Genomic DNA, 17,146 nt, shown 5'->3' with positions numbered 1-17,146 from the left:
TCGAAAGATAGCAAAGGCCTTTTGGAGTTTGAATATCGCTAGTATTTTTCTTTGTTATAGGATTAGAATATATAATTTCCTATTCAGACATAAGGCTCGGCTGAGTTGAGTTAAGGGGTCAAAAATTTAAGTCACAAAGTCAAAAGTTTCCTCTTTTTTCCTTTTCTTTCCCTAATTTTCTCATCACCAAACGCGTTCTTTTCTTTTCTTAAGCTACATACAAGAAGAAGCACAAGAATTGATGATTGAGCTTATAGTTCAGAATGAAAAGCCTCACCTTGCATTTATCAGCCATAGGTCCAAAACACAGAAGCTGCAAATAAATAATTTGAAATATTCTATGTGCACCCTGAAAAGTGCTGGTCATCTGATGTTTTCTCCACATTAAAAGCTCCTTGGTTGATGGAACGCTTGAGGGAAAGGTTTGATTTTGAGTGAAGAGATTGAAGCAAGCGTAGTTGAAATCCTTTATCGCTACTGTTGTGAGAGTGGTGGTATGGAAGAAGGATGAACAGTTGGTTTTGATGTTGACGGAGTTTGAATTGGAAAGAAGAGTTGCGTTGAGGGGCTTGCAAGTTTTAAGGTAGCTCGTGCTCAACGTCTTAGTTTGGACATCTAGACGGTGCTTACTGGATAAAATTTGGGTGTTAAAGTGAGAGCTTTGATCTGTCAGGGTGTTAGTGAGAATAACCCAATCCAGTGTTTATTTATTTATTTATTTATTTTCAAATTTATCCAACATAACAGATGAATAATTTTAATTGACAAAAATATCCTGCCTAACATGTGACAAAATACTTTGGGGGCTTTGATTCAGATGTTAATTACTGGGAATATTGATTACAAAAGATAGATTACCTTGAAAGATTACTGGGAATCTTAAGAAATGTTATAGTAAACCAACAAAGAGGTATGTTTAACTTATTGATGTACGTAATGAATTCTTATTGATTAATTATATTATACTAAAAGCATAAAAAAATTCTTGTGAATTAGATGATGCTTCATGACTACTAAATAATGTTCAACGACAGGCTATGACAGGTGAAAAAGATTCAAGTAATTGTTGTTATTGAATTTCTTATATTTCAAAAATGTTTGGTTGTGATTGTTTGAGTATTTAGAATAGTATTTTTTTAAAGTTGAGTTAAGTTGATTTGGATGTTTTTACGAGAATAAGATTTGAATTTGAAAATGTGTTTAATAAGGCTTCTATGTTTTATTTTGGGAAACTATTAAAGTTAAACAGTAAAATACCATTATTCTCAAAATATTATTCGATATTTTTTATTTTTTTGAACCTTTTAAATTTGTTAATTTAATTAAATACCTTCAAATATTTTTTTAGAAATGCAAAAACACTTTGACCACTCTCTAGCGGGGTGGGTCACTATCGTATTTAATGGATGGGTTGAGAGTGTTTGTTAACTTTAATATTTTATTATAGGGGTGTTTAGTAAAAACAAACATAAGGATATTTTGTTAATTTCCAAATCTTACATCGTAACACCCGCCCAATTTAACTTTTTTCAAAATATTATTTTAAAAACTATCAGAATAATGAACCAAATGGACCCTAAATTTTGGAAAACATTTTCTGATTAATTTTTTAACCCCTTATATTTGTTAATTTAGTTAAACACCTCTACAATAGAAAGTTTATAAATTACAACACTCCCACCACCCATATTGTCAGCAACCAGCCACCACCGTCGAAGGTGGTCGAAATGTGTTGGAATGACACACACCGATTGGATGTGGTCGATTATGCACCGATCTAGCCAAAAATTTGGTCGTTGACAACCAAATCTGGCCACATCTAGCCGTTTGACAATGGTCATATTTGGCCGTCTTTGACGACTAGATGTGGCCAGATCTTTGGCCACAGATTTGGCATTTTTCTAGCCAGATTCATGCCAAAAAGGCCTACGAATGATGTTCCCGGTCCACATCAAGATAATAAACTAAAGATTTTTCAAGGACAATGTTAGCAAAAGATCAGAAACCGAGTGACGAACTGACAATGCATATCATCTAAGTTGGAAAAGGAAAAACCCAACGAAGCAGACCATGATCAAGAATATTTATGATGGCGGATTTGAGAAACCCTGTGTCTCACTGCTGTTAAAACGTAATTTAGCTAATTGCTAAATGTATAAAGATGTTTTCTTCCGTTTGACACTCAATTAAACCATCATTATGACTTTGAAAAAATATATAAAAGTAGAGCTTTCAAGCGACAAATATCAAAAGAGAAGCATTTTGTAATCTAAAAGTGCTTGTAGATTAGTGGCAGGGTTCTTGCCAGTACTCTTCTCATAGCCGAGGAATGCCAAGACAAAGAAACTGGTTATGCAAAACTATCAAACAACCCATAAGCTATATAGGTTCTCTACAACATGTAGCCAAGGAAACAAAACTTAATTTCACTGTAAGTTCCCATGCAAAAACATTGTCAAAGTTTGGCCATTCCCTTTTTTTAAATTTTTTCGGATACTATCCCCAAATCTTTGGGAATCTGCCATATTTTTCAACCAGTATCAAATGCTTTCAAATTCTCAAATACTCACAAAGAAGATCCCAATTGAACTTTCATATTCATAACAAAAATTTAAAAAAAAAAAATTGCAATTTTAAACAATTATTTGAAAAAGAAGAAACTTAAATGAATCAATCAGAATTTTGTTTGTTTTATTAGTGTGCACAAGAAAATTCCTCGCAGGCTTGGAGAGTACTGTACTGAAAATGATGGTAAGGAAGCCAAAAAAGGAGTATTTATCTAGCAAGTACAGTACCTACTAAGCCAAAGTTCGATGCAATTCATCTCCTCTTGGTCTTCTACAGACATGAAATATCTGTTATTCACTTTTCTGGTTCACTATTGACGCTGCCAACACTAATACTAAGTAAACTTTTTCTTTTCTCCACCTCCTTCCGATTACAGGCTTGAATAACATATCAAAGTCAATTGAATAGCACTTCTTATTCCTTTACTGCCTCATCTCCCAAATGACGTCTCAGAAAGTGCATAAGGGACATCAGCAAAAAAATAAAATAAATAAAACTCAGCTTTCTTCTTTAACAGATTTTACAGGATTCTGCATGCCAATGACCGATAGTGTAGTTCTCCATTACCTCTCCAACTACAAATGCTTGTACCTGGTCCCTGCTTTGATCCCAACTGTAACCAGGATTTTTCTTTGCCCCTCTCGACTTCATCAATTCCCTAATCCTGTTTGCCTCATCCCATTTCCCAGCTTCAGCATACATGTTTGAAAGAGGAATATAATGCCAACAATGTTCAGGTTTCAACTTAATCAGATGCTCGGCTGCCCAAGACCCCAACTTTGTGTTACCATGGATTCGGCATGCCCCAAGCAAAGCACCCCAAACACTGGCATCCGGTATGATGGGTAAATTTTTTATAAGTTCCACTGCATCTTCCATAAGGCCAACTCGTCCAAGGAGATCAACCATACAAGCATAGTGCATTTGCGTCGGCTTAATATTCTGAGCTTGCATTTCCTCAAAGTATTTTCTCCCCTTCTCAACAAATCCTCCATGGCTACAGACCGACAAAACTGCAATATATGAAACTGAATCATATTCCACTCCATCTTCCCTCATATTTTCGAAGAGACCGATAGCAATATCCAACTCACCAAGCATTCCATAACCCAAAATCATAGTATTCCAAGAGGCTGCATTCTTATTTGGAATCCGCTCAAAGATCTTATTAGCTATATCAATTCGACCACATCTGGAATAGAAGTCCAAAAGTGAATTAGCAACAAAGAGGTGTGCGTGAAAAAAGTTTCTCATAACAACTCCATGGATCTCTTTCCCTTGCTTGATTGCAGCTAGATTTGCACAAGCTGATATAGCACCCACAAAGGAAACCACATCATGCATCATACCGATGAGACCCATTTCTGAGAATAAACTCAAAGATTTTGAGCAATCACTAGTTTCAGCATAGCTTGCTATTAATATATTATAAGATATTTCATCCCGAAGGGATATGTCAAAAACACTTTGAGCCAGATCTAGGCAGCCACATTTTGCATACATATCTGTCAGAGCATTGGTGACAAACAGATCAAAGTTGAACCCCATACGGATGGTAACTGCATGGATCTCTTTTCCTGGACGAAGGAAACCAACTCGTGCACAAGCTGCCAGAACATTTGTCAAAGTGACAGAGTTAGGAATCTTGTTATGGACTGGCATTGCCCTTACTAGTTCTAGAGCTGCTAACTGAAGCCCATTTTGAGTAAAATTAGCAATCATGGCATTCCAAGTAACAACATTCTTTACAGGCATATAGTGAAACACACAGGACGCTTCAGATGGATGGCCTGATTTTGCGTACATGTCAATCAATGAGTTAGCAACAAATACATCAGAGTCAATGCCCATTCTTAAACTGAACCCGTGGATTTCCTTTCCTGAACTGAATAATTCTAATTCAACCAACACAGGTAAAATACTAGATATGGCAATAGAGTTTGGTGTCAGCCCTGTACAAATCATCAGCCTAAACATATTTAAAGCATCCTTGTTACACCCTGTATGAGCAAGACTAGAGATAATGGCATTCCAAGAAACTTCATTCCTCTCTGCCATTTCATCAAAAACTTTCCTTGAAGCCATCACATTTCCACATTTCCCATACACATCAACCAGTGCATTACTTATAGTCACCTGAACATCTAACCCAATTTTTACAGCATAACAATGAATCTTCTTTACCATGGCCTCATTTGCAAGGCTCCCACAAACTGGCAAAATACTAACAACACTAACTGAATTTGGTTTAAACCCAGACCTTAAAATCATATCACAATATAAATCAAGCGCCTCCATGTGGCACCCATTACCGGAAAATACCCCTATAATTGTATTCCAGGATACAATATCTCTCTCATGCATTTCATCAAACACACTCTTAACATTTTCCAAAAGCCCACAATTACCATAAAACAGCAATAGGGTATTACCCACAAAGACATCCGTTTCAAAACCAAGTTTGAATAGACGCCCATGCATCTCCATACCCTTTTGAAGTTCCAAATTATCGGCACACGTCTTTAGAACAAAAGGAAAGGTATGATCATCAAGCGAAACTCCGGTCCTAACCATTCGATTGTAGGTAACAAAACCATCATGAACACGGGCAACCGATAGAGCCCGAATGAAAGTGTTCCACAGGAATGCAGTGTGGCAATAAGTAATAGTTTGTTCAAAGAGAAGGAAACAGGCATTGGGTTCTTTAAAGCCGGCATAGCGAAGGATCAAAGTGGCACAAAGAGAAACACTTCCAGGAAGAAAACCATTGAGGCGTGCAAAGGCATGGGTTTGTTTAGTTTGGAGTAGAGACTTGGAGTTTGAGGCAATTGTGAGGAGATTTACATGTGTGGGGTTGGTTGGTGAGTGATAGGTACATTGACTTCTTTTCAACGGCAAGTGGTATTCGCATACAGTTCTTGAGGCTACTCGACGTGTATGCACATGAAGAGTTTTAAGTGCATTGTTCACTAACAACATCGAAAGATGGCAAAGGCCTTTTGGAGTTTGAATACCACCAGTAGTTTTTCTTTGTTATAGGATTAGACTATATAATTTCCTATTCAGATGTAAGGCTCAGCTGAGTTGAGTAAAGGGGTCTTAAAATTTAAGTCACAATGTCAAAAGTTCCCCTTTTTTTCCTTTCTTTCTTTAATTTTCTCATCAACCAAACGGGTTCCTTTCTTTTCTTTAAAAAACTACATATAAAGAAAGAAAGGACAAGAATTGACGATTGAGCGTATGGTTCAGAATGGAAAGCCCTCACCTTGCATTAGCCCATAGCCTTTACTCTCCTCAAACTCCACACACCAAAAAAAAAAAAAAAAAAAATGCAAATTTATCAGCCATAAGTGCCAAACACAGAAGCTGCAAATTAATAAACAGAAATATTCTTATGTGCACCTGAAAGTGCTGGTCATCCGTGATGTTTTCTCCAGCACTAAAAGCTCCTTAGTTGATGGAACGATTGAGGGAAAGGTTTGATTTTGAGTGAAGAGATCGAAGCAAGTGTAGTTGAAATCTTTTATTGTTAATGTTGTGAGAGTGGTTGGTATGAAAGAAGGATGAAAAGTTGGTGTTGATGTTGAATTGTTGATGGAGTTTGAGTTGGAAAAGAAGAATTGTGTTGAGGGGATTGCAAATTTTTAAGGTAGTGCTCTGTTCAACATCTTAGTTTGGATCAAGACGTGTGCTTCCTGGATAGATTTTGGGTGTTAAAGGGAATGCTCTGTTCTGTCAGGGGCGTTAGTTAAAATAACCACAATCCAAGGGTTTTATTAATTTTGATTTTCTTTCAAAGTTACCCAAACATAGAACATAAGTTGAATAATTTGAATTGACAAAAATATCCTGCTTTATCTTAAACTTTCCTAACATGTGACAGAAACTTAAGACCGTACGTCCATCCACACTATCACTAATTTGTTCTAACCATTTAGACTATCCACGGATAAGTCTATTATCAAATAAAGTGTATTTTGCAAGTTTCATGTCAACAGTTTACAAGTTTCACGTTAAAAATTTACCAGTTTCACGTTAAAAGTTTACAAATTTTACGTTAAAATGTTGATATAATATTGTAATAAGGCAAAACTTATTTGTCCAGAATATCCTGTAAAACCTTATACCTTGTAAAAATAAGTTTCAATAGTTACTTTCAACTAAAGGGATATTTTTAAAATATAAAACTTTACATGTTTTAAAATATAAAATGATTTGTTATATTGAATGATACTTTCTTTAAAATTCCATGTTTACTTTAAATAACTTGTTAGATGTAAATATTTCAATAAATAAGAAGGTATTAAAAAAATATCCTTTATCCCGCCCAATGGTACTCATGTTATTTGACCAAGGTATAAGGCTAAGGTTCAAGTCATGGGGGAGGCGTTCGCAAGATGGAAAAAAGACTACAAAGCGAAACAAAGTCATGAGGGTCTGAAAGAGGCATGGCCAGAAGGACCCATAACGGACAATACCTTGGACGTGTCTGACGAGTGGGAAAAGCTCTTGAACCCGAAGGTGGCAAGATAGAGGATAGCCCCCGGTCGTGACACGCTCGACCGCCCAAAGGTAGTTTGTAAATGAAAGTTTTCCTTATATGTTCCAGAGCACAACTAGAAAATATTAGAATCAAATGACACAATTACTAACATATAAGCATTTTCAAGCACAAAAAAGGCCAAAAAAGGAGTGATCATTTCTTCATTTTCTGCACTTTGATTAAGGTATTTTTCAAAGTGGCAGTCCAGAAATTTATCTCTTGAATTCATTTTCCCCATCTAGAAAGGGTGAGCAAGCCAGCAGGGTTAAACACGATGCACCTACTATGGAGACAAGAAGGAGCAAATGCATTGACAAGATTTGGTAACTTGAAATAGTTTTGGATCTTCTTCAACCCTTGGTAAATAAAAGGAGCCAACGCCGCTGCTCCAGCCACTCGAAAAGGCCTGGTGATATTGTTCCCAGTCCACATCAAAGATAATAAACTGAGGATTTTTCAAGGACAATGTCAGCAAAAACATTGTCAAAGTATGGCCATTCCCTATTTTTAAATTTTTTCGGAGACTATTCCCAAAATCTTTGGGAATCTGCCATATTTTTCAACCAGTTTAAATGCTTTCAAATTCTTAAATACTCACAAAGAAGACGCCAATTGAACTTTCATAATCATAACCAAAAAAAAAAAAAAAATTGCAATTTAAAACAATTATTTGACACACAAGAAATCTAAATGAATCAATCTGAATTTTGTTTGTTTTATAAGTGTGCACAAGAAAATTCCTGGCAGGCTTGGAGAGTACTCTATTGAAGATGATGGTAAGGAAGCCAAAAAAGGAGTATTTATCTATCAAGTACTGTACATACTAAGCCAAACTGCCAAAGTTTGATGCAATTCATCTCCTCTTGGTCTTCTACAGACATAAAATTTCTGTTATTCACTTTCACTTTTCTGGTTCACTATTGATGCTGCCAACACTTAATACTAAGCAAGCTTCTCCACCTCCTGGAGATTAAAGACTTGAATATCATATCAAAGTCAATTGAATAGAACTTTTTATTCCTTTACTGCCTCATCTCCCAAATGACGTTTCAGAGAGTGCATAAGGGACATCAGCAAAAAACAATAAAACTCAGCTTTCTTCTTTAACAAATTTAACAGGATTCTGCATGCTGATGACCGACAGTGCAGTTCTCCATTACCTCTCCAACTACAAATGCTTGTACCTGGTCCCTGCTTTGATCCCAACTGTAACCAGGATTTTTCTTTTCCCCGATCAACTTCATCAATTCCCTAATCTTGTTTGCCTTATCCCATTTCCCAGCTTCTGCATACATGTTTGAAAGAGGAGTATTATACCAACAATGTTCAGGTTTCAACTTAATCAGATGCTCGGCTGCCCAAGATCCCAACTTTGTGTTACCATGGATTCGGCATGCCCCAAGCAAAGCACACCAAACATTGGCATCTGGTATGATGGGTAAATTTTTTACAAGTTCCACTGCATCTTCCATAAGGCCAGCTCGTCCAAGGAGATCAACCATACAAGCATAGTGCATTTGCGTCGGCTTAATATTCTGAGCTTGCATTTCCTCAAAGTATTTCCTCCCCTTCTCAACAAATCCTTCATGGCTACAGGCCAACAAAACTGCAATATATGAAACTGAATCATATTCCACTCCATCTTCCCTCATATTTTCGAAGAGATTGATAGCAATATCCAACTCACCAATCATTCCATAACCCAAAATCATAGTATTCCAAGAGGCTGCATTCTTATTTGGAATCCGCTCAAAGATCTTATTAGCTATATCAATTCGACCACATCTGGAATAGAAGCCCAAAAGTGAATTAGCAACAAAGAGGTGTGCGTGAAAAAAGTTTCTCATAACAACTCCATGGATCTCTTTCCCTTGCTTGATTGCAGCTAGATTTGCACAAGCTGATATAGCACCCACAAAGGAAACCACATCATGCATCATACCGATGAGACCCATTTCTGAGAATAAACTCAAAGATTTTGAGCAATCACTAGTTTCAGCATAGCTTGCTATTAATATATTATAAGATAATTCATCCCTAAGGGATATATCAAAAACACGTTGAGCCAGATCTAGGCAGCCACATTTTGCATACATATCTGTCAGAGCATTGGTGACAAACAGATCAAAGTTGAACCCCTTACGGATGGTAACTGCATGGATTTCTTTTCCTTGATGAAGGAAACCACCTCGTGCACAAGTTGGGATAACACTTGTCAAAGTGACTGAGTCAGGAATCTTGTTATGGACTACCATTTCTCTTACTAGTTCCAGAGCTGCTAACTGAAGCCCATTCTGAGTAAGATTAGTAATCATGGCATTCCAAGTAACAACATCCTTTACAGGCATATAGTGAAATACATAGGAAGCTTCAGATGGATGGCCTGATTTTGCATACATGTTAATCAATGAGTTGGCAACAAACACATCAGATTCTATGCCCATTCTTAAACTGAACCCGTGGATTTCCTTTCCTAAACTGAATAACTCTAATTCAACCAACACATGTAAAATACTAGATATGGCAATAGAGTTTGGCGTCAACCTTGCACAAATCATCAGCCTAAACATATTTAAAGCATCCTTGTTACACCCTGTATGAGAAAGACTAGTGATAATGGCATTCCAAGAAATTTGATCCCTTTCTGCCATTTCATCAAAAACTTTCCTTGAAGCCATCACATTTCCACATTTCCCATACACATCAATCAGTGAATTACTTATAGTAATCCGAACATCTAACCCATTCTTCACAGCATAACAATGAATCTGCTTTGCCATGACCTCATTTGCAAGGCCCCCACAAACTCGCAATATACTGACAACACTAACTGCATTTGGTTTAAACCCAGACCATAAAATCATACCACGATATAAATCAAGGGCCTCCACATAACACCCATTACCCGAAAATACCCTTATAATTGTATTCCAACATACAATATCTCTCTCACGCATTTCATAAAACACACTCTTAACATTTTCCAAAAGCCCACAATTACCATAAAACAACAATAGGATATTACCCAAAAAGACATTCGTTTCAAAACCAAGTTTGAACAGACGCCCATGAATCTCCATACCCTTTTGAAGTTCCAAATTATCGGCACACACCTTTAGAACAAAAGGGAAGGTATGATCATCAAGCGAAACTCCAGTCCTAACCATTTGATTGTAGGTAACAAAACCATCATGAACACAGGCAACCGATAGAGCCCGAATGAAAGTGTTCCACAGGAATGCAGTGTGGCAATAATTAATAGTTTGTTCAAAGAGAAGGAAACAGGCATTGGGTTCTTTAAAGCCGGCATAGCGAAGGATCAAAGTTGCACAAAGAGAAACACTTCCAGGAAGAAAACCATTGAGGCGTGCAAAGGCATGGGTTTGTTTAGTTTGGAGTAGAGACTTGGAGTTTGAGGCAATTGTGAGGAGATTTACATGTGTGGGGTTGGTTGGTGAGTGATAGGTACATTGACTTCTTTTCAACGGCAAGTGGTATTCGCATACAGTTCTTGAGGCTACTCGACGTGTATGCACATGAAGAGTTTTAAGTGCATTGTTCACTAACAACATCGAAAGATGGCAAAGGCCTTTTGGAGTTTGAATACCACCAGTAGTTTTTCTTTGTTATAGGATTAGACTATATAATTTCCTATTCAGATGTAAGGCTCAGCTGAGTTGAGTAAAGGGGTCTTAAAATTTAAGTCACAATGTCAAAAGTTCCCCTTTTTTTCCTTTCTTTCTTTAATTTTCTCATCAACCAAACGGGTTCCTTTCTTTTCTTTAAAAAACTACATATAAAGAAAGAAAGGACAAGAATTGACGATTGAGCTTATAGTTCAGAATGAAAAGCTCTCACCTTCCATTATCCCAAACCCTTTACTCTCCTCAAACTACACACACCAAACAAAAAAAAAAAAAAAATGCAAATTTATCAGCCATAAGTTCCAAACACAGAAGCTGCAAATTAATAAACAGAAATATTCTTATGTGCACCTGAAAGTGCTGGTCATCCGTGATGTTTTCTCCAGCACTAAAAGCTCCTTAGTTGATGGAACGATTGAGGGAAAGGTTTGATTTTGAGTGAAGAGATCGAAGCAAGTGTAGTTGAAATCTTTTATTGTTAATGTTGTGAGAGTGGTTGGTATGAAAGAAGGATGAAAAGTTGGTGTTGATGTTGAATTGTTGATGGAGTTTGAGTTGGAAAAGAAGAATTGTGTTGAGGGGATTGCAAATTTTTAAGGTAGTGCTCTGTTCAACATCTTAGTTTGGATCAAGACGTGTGCTTCCTGGATAGATTTTGGGTGTTAAAGGGAATGCTCTGTTCTGTCAGGGGTGTTAGTAAGATAACTACAATCCCAGGGTTTTATTAATTTTGAATTTCTTTCAAAGTTTCCCAATTCCAAACGTAGAATATAAGTTGAATAATTTGAGTTGACAAAAATATCCTGCTGTATCTTAAACTTTCCTAACATGTGACAAAATACTTTCGTGTTATAATTGAATAGAACGGTTTTCTTGTTAATTTGTATAAAGTTTTTGATAATATTTGTAAGAATCTTAAAAATCATGAATTTAAAAAAAACCCCTTCAAAATTGAGCTTTGATATGTTAAACACCCTTAAGTCCACTATTTTTCTTTTTTTAATTACTTGGTATCCACAAATAGATTTTTTTTTTTTTTTTTAAGAAAAACAATAATAATTTAAACCATAACTATGTACAATTTTATTTTCAGTTGTTTAATTATTTTATTAAATTTTTTTTATGGGTTAACATCCATTTTTACCCCAGCTTAGAGGAACTTCACAAACCCAAAGAGGGTCCAGGTCCAGCTCCTCAGCAAAATGGGGAAATGAATTCAACCTCTCGCTGTCTTTTTCTCATAGTTTCTCCAATGTATTGTCAAAAAAAAAAATGTTTATAGTTTGGTAAAACAAAAGGATTCCAAAAGATTATGGTAAAAGCATGTAACCTACAATGAAGATTCAAGAATGATGAATTGATGAGGGTGGAACAACATACATATAGCTTAATACAGATTACATATTGGTTTTCCCGCGACGAATTGGTCATGTATTTTCAAGCCTTTTGAATCACCCTGAGCTTAGCACTCCTGCTGCGGCGATTCAATCTTTCCTCTTCTTCAGATGGTGTTATAGGTCTCTTTGTGAGAATTGTTCCATTCCAACCTTGTATCATTTGTTTAATCCACATCTCATTTACATCACTATCATTTCTGATCTGTTTCAGATCTCTTCTTCTTCTCTCGTCTCCATTCCCCTCTTCATCATCTTCTTTATTGCAGTCAATGATGTTGAGAAAAGTTTGTTTCACAATTCTGTCCTCCAAACTGTGGAAGGAAATGACAGCAAGCCTACCCCCAGGAGCAAGACAATCAAAAGAAGCATAGAGGGAATTTTCCAGTGTCTTTAGTTCATCGTTCACGGCAATTCTTAGAGCTTGAAACACCCGTGTTGCTGTCTTTATCCAACCTTGTCTACCTCCTATAGTAATTCTAATTCCATAAATACTTATTTACTCGGAAAAAGTACATAGCACATCAAGTTTGTATAATCTTTATTGCCTAGTTTGTTGCCATAGAGCATAGAGCACACAATTTAAACCTTCTTCGAAGAGAGAACGATAAAAGTGCAGATGTATAAAAGGCATGTTTGTTTTGCAGAAGGTATGCTAAAGTGTAAGGAACTATAATAGATGAATGGAGCATAACTTACCTCTAGTCCGTGGAGTCACATTCCGGATAAGATCTACCAGTTCACTGGTGGAATGCAATCCACCATGAAGACGAGCTTGAACAATCCTTTTTTGAAGCAAACGCCAGTTGCTTTCTTCCCCATATTCTCGCAGGACTCGACCCACTTCGGTGTCTAGCCATGAATTTAATATGTCCTCTGCTTTCAGACTTGCCTGAAATAAGCCTGTTTCAATCAGTTTAGTGAAACAGAAGAAGATTCTAAAGTAAGCAATCACACTAATCACCCAGCAAAAGATCACATGAGAAAGGATAACTAAACATGCAAACTAGCAGAGAAAGAAGGATGGCACCAGAACCACTGAATTGAACTAATTAAAACTTACTCTTATATCCTTTAAAAGCTAGCTGAACATTAACGTAAAGAAGTTGCTAGAATGAGGGTATCAATCAATTTAACATCTGTGACTCCACGACATTCCCTCATATGGCATTACTTGTATTAGTCATATTTTTTTAATGAGATACTAACCTCATCAGTTCACACAAGCTAGAGAATTTGAAGGGTCACATACACTGTATAATATGATTAAAGAATGTACCAGCCGCTCACATGATCTACAAGATTGACATCTAATAAAAGTTCACTCATCAAGAAGACTGTATAATAAAACATCCGGGCATAGGAGAGAAACAGAAAGCCGAAGATTCGTAAGAGAGTGAGTTCTCGTGAAGGATAACCTAAGCCTCTACCTTACTGTATTTGAATATGTGATTAAATATGATAGGTGAAGCAAAAGCCAGTTCCTGAGTAGCAAAGCTGCTCTGTTCCTAATAGGATGTCACTAGAAATCCAAAGTAATGTATTGTGCTTCAGAGATGGAAAATGTGAATTAGATTTTGTTGTGGACTCATCTTTTGTATATGTGAAATAAAACTCTCACCTGAGGATCCATTCTCATGTCTAGAGGCCCATTACCAAGCATGCTAAAACCTCTTTTGGGATTGTTCACCTAGGCATAAAGAGCATTAGTCACAGGAAATAGGAGTCAGATGTATGAATAATGAGAGCCTAGGCAAAGTATCAACAATCAAATTATTGGGTATAAGTAGAAATCATCATAACATCAAAAACATAGATTTCAGGACAGCATGAAATTTTTAATGACATAAGAAAGAGTTATATATGACTGAGAAACAACAACAATTTCATTGAAGCAAACCTGCATAGAGGACATTCCCAAGTCCATTAATATGCCATCCACTCCCGAGTTTGCTTGATTCTCATCAACCTTGCTAAGCACAGATTTGATATGTCTAAAATTTTTCAGAAAGATATGTGCTTTCAAATCAGAATGAGCATCCAAGAGGGAATCGATGTGAGTTCGAGCCTTTTCATGCGCCAAAGGATCGACATCCATTCCAATATAAAGTTTCAACTCTGGATGGGCCCTGATTATCTGTTGCAGAGTTGTAAATATCAAAATTAAGAAAAGGATTTGGACTAGAGATAAAAAATAAACAAGCAGTGACAAACAAAGCCAAATACTTACTGCAGAGGAATGACCAGCAGCTCCAAGTGTACAGTCAATGAAAGAGCTGATTCTCCTTGATGACGAGAAAACCTCCAACACTTCACCTAACATCACTGGAACATGCGATGCATCTGATTCCTGTATAATCGAATCATACTCATACTCCTTATTAGATCGAGTTCTCCTCTTTTCCTTCACCAGCCCCACCTTTGCACTTGATCCAATTGTTCCGTTTGCCATTTCCTTACTCCTCTCCTTCCTCTTCTTCTTATCATTAGTGGCATGAGATGTGGTAAAAGCAGCAAACCCATGAAGAGGCCCTCCAACACCAGCCAGTTTAAATTTAAAGTTGCTGCTTTAAACCCATGCAAATAACTTTAAATTTTACTAAAATGATTAAATTATTTTCCTAGCATGGCAGCTTAATTGTTCAAAACCGATAATAACAACCAAGAGATTTTTTTTTCTTTCTAAATTATACATTTAAACCAAACCCCTTCCATCCTACTGTGTACTAATTGTTCAAAACCGATAATAACAACCAAGAGATTTGATCAGAAGACCTCTTATATAAGCACAAGGGATCCAACCAAGAGTTATGATTACCAGCCAGAAAAAGTCTTGCACAGGACAGACTTAACATATTATCCATACGCGTATCCAATAAAATCTCACCATCTATACATTTATTGTAAAATTAATCAATCATGATAAAAGGTTAGACGAATAAAATAAGAATTTTAGTTTATTAGGTGATGAGATGTTATCAAACAGGCATTCGAAATGTACAACAATGTTGCGCTGGTGCCACCAAGACTCTCTGTACAAAACAAAGTAAAAGAAAGAACCTGTATTTGCTGGGCTGCAAGGCACTAGTGTTCAACATTGCTTGAATTCCCGGTGGCTTACTCAACAGCCTTCCATGGAATTTAACCACTTGAACTCTCTTCCTGAAACAAACCCAGTACATCTTATCATGAAAAGAAACAGAAATCAAAGACATGACTAACTTTCATATTCAAGACGACCCACGACAACGACCTACAAATCGAAAGAGTGAAACCTGGAACTATTAGCGAAGTTGGAGCAAATAAAAGACGGCGACAAAGCGTAAGCTGCTCCTCTTGCGGTTGCTCCCAACTTGGTACTACTTGCCACTATTTTCATCGCTCTCATAATGGATTCTTGATGGGGTCAACTTCATTGAGGCATTGAAGCAAACATAATGGAGTCAATTCAAAATTTGATGAAATAAAATATAAAGAAATGAATTTAAAATTTTGAATGGCTGAGTAAAGATGATGAATGAAAATTTAATCAGTTTGAATCAACAAAACTTAAAAAAAATAAAATAAAATAAAATAAGGGAAATTGAGAAGAAAACTCATTTACCAAGGTTGTTTTGAAGGTAGACCGTCAGCAGTTNGTTCCAAACACAGAAGCTGCAAATTAATAAACAGAAATATTCTTATGTGCACCTGAAAGTGCTGGTCATCCGTGATGTTTTCTCCAGCACTAAAAGCTCCTTAGTTGATGGAACGATTGAGGGAAAGGTTTGATTTTGAGTGAAGAGATCGAAGCAAGTGTAGTCGAAATCTTTTATTGTTAATGTTGTGAGTGTGATTGGTACGAAAGAAGGATGAAGAGTTGGTGTTGATGTTGAATTGTTGATGGAGTTTGAGTTGGAAAAGAAGAATTGTGTTGACTGTTGAGGGGATTGCAAATTTGGATTTAGACGTGTGCTTCCTGGATAGATTTTGGGTGTTAAAGGGAATGCTCTGTTCTGTCAGGGGTGTTAGAGAAATCACCACAATCCGAGGGGTTTATTAATTTTGATTTTCTTTCAAAGTTACCCAAACATAGAACATAAGTTGAATAATTTGAATTGACAAAAATATCCTGCTTTATCTTAAACTTGCCTAACATGTGACAAAATACTTTCGTGCATCATAAATAATATTTCACTTGAATTGATATAATGAAACGTATTCTAATTATATCGTACTAAAAGACATAAAAAACTTTCTCGCGTATTAGATGGTGCTCCATGACGTACTAAATAATGTTTGACGACTTACTATGATAGGTAAAAAAGATGAAGTAATTGTTATTACTGAATGGAACGGTTTTTTTGGTTAATTTGTATATATTTTTTGATAATATTTGTAAGAATCTTAAAAATCACGAATTTCAGAAAAACCCCTTCAAAATTGAGCATTGTTAAACACTCCTTTCTTAAGTCCACTATTTTTCCTTTTTTAATTACATGGTATCCACAAATAGATTTTTATTTTCAGTTGTTTAATTATTTTATTAAATTTTTTTAATGGGTTAACAGCCATTTTACCCCAGCTTAGGGGCACTTCACAAACCCAAAGAGGGTCATGAATTCAACCTCTCCCTGTCTTTTTCTCATAGCTTCTTCAGTGTATTGTCCAAAAAAAAAAAAAAAATGTTTATATTTTTAGCACCAGTTTGGTTGCTAAAAACAAAAGGATTCCAAAAGATTATGGTAAAAGCATGTAACCTACAATGAATATCCAAGAATGATGAATTGGTGAGGGTGAAACAACATATATATAGCTTAATACAGATTACATATTTTTAAATTTTTAAAACATTGTCAAAGTATGGCCATTCCCTATTTTAATTTTTTTCGGAGACTATTCCCAAAATCTTTGGGAATCTGCCATATTTTTCAACCAGTTTAAATGCTTTCAAATTCTTAATACTCACAAAGAAACCCCAATTAACTTTCATAATCATACCAAAAAAAAAAAAAAAA

At 36.1% G+C, this 17,146-nt stretch overlaps 3 protein-coding genes across 4 annotated transcripts; all 3 read right to left on the bottom strand.

Moving 5' to 3' along the window:
* Nucleotides 1–2,584: 2,584 nt before the first annotated feature.
* Nucleotides 2,585–5,755, bottom strand: LOC116146633 (pentatricopeptide repeat-containing protein At4g14170-like). Its single transcript, XM_031432038.1, has one exon. It carries the CDS (start codon nt 5,545–5,547, stop codon nt 3,079–3,081), a length of 2,469 nt encoding a protein of 822 aa, XP_031287898.1. The 5' UTR covers nt 5,548–5,755; the 3' UTR covers nt 2,585–3,078.
* A 2,000-nt stretch (nt 5,756–7,755) lies between these two features.
* LOC116146602 (pentatricopeptide repeat-containing protein At5g27110-like) lies at nt 7,756–11,418 on the bottom strand. The gene is made up of 2 exons (XM_031432018.1): nt 11,107–11,418; nt 7,756–11,003 (listed from the first exon to the last, which is right to left on the bottom strand). Exon 2 carries the CDS (start codon nt 10,681–10,683, stop codon nt 8,224–8,226), a length of 2,460 nt encoding a protein of 819 aa, XP_031287878.1. The 5' UTR covers nt 10,684–11,003; nt 11,107–11,418; the 3' UTR covers nt 7,756–8,223.
* A 631-nt stretch (nt 11,419–12,049) lies between these two features.
* LOC116146603 (ribosomal RNA small subunit methyltransferase H-like) lies at nt 12,050–15,786 on the bottom strand. Of its 2 annotated transcripts, none has more exons than XM_031432019.1 (8): nt 15,754–15,786; nt 15,425–15,559; nt 15,210–15,311; nt 14,380–14,716; nt 14,050–14,286; nt 13,771–13,839; nt 12,849–13,041; nt 12,050–12,617 (listed from the first exon to the last, which is right to left on the bottom strand). In XM_031432019.1, exons 2-8 carry the CDS (start codon nt 15,535–15,537, stop codon nt 12,193–12,195), a joined length of 1,476 nt encoding a protein of 491 aa, XP_031287879.1. In that variant the 5' UTR covers nt 15,538–15,559; nt 15,754–15,786; the 3' UTR covers nt 12,050–12,192. The 2 variants fall into 2 exon arrangements, with proteins under 2 accessions (XP_031287879.1, XP_031287880.1); XM_031432020.1 differs by having other exon boundaries at nt 14,380–14,713.
* Nucleotides 15,787–17,146: the final 1,360 nt, after the last annotated feature.

This window comes from Pistacia vera, unplaced genomic scaffold (assembly GCF_008641045.1).
Source record: "Pistacia vera cultivar Batoury unplaced genomic scaffold, PisVer_v2 Contig48, whole genome shotgun sequence".
Lineage (NCBI taxonomy): Eukaryota > Viridiplantae > Streptophyta > Magnoliopsida > Sapindales > Anacardiaceae > Pistacia > Pistacia vera.
The sequence above is the reverse complement of the archived record's forward strand: the minus strand, read 5'-3'. Positions and strand labels throughout refer to the sequence as shown.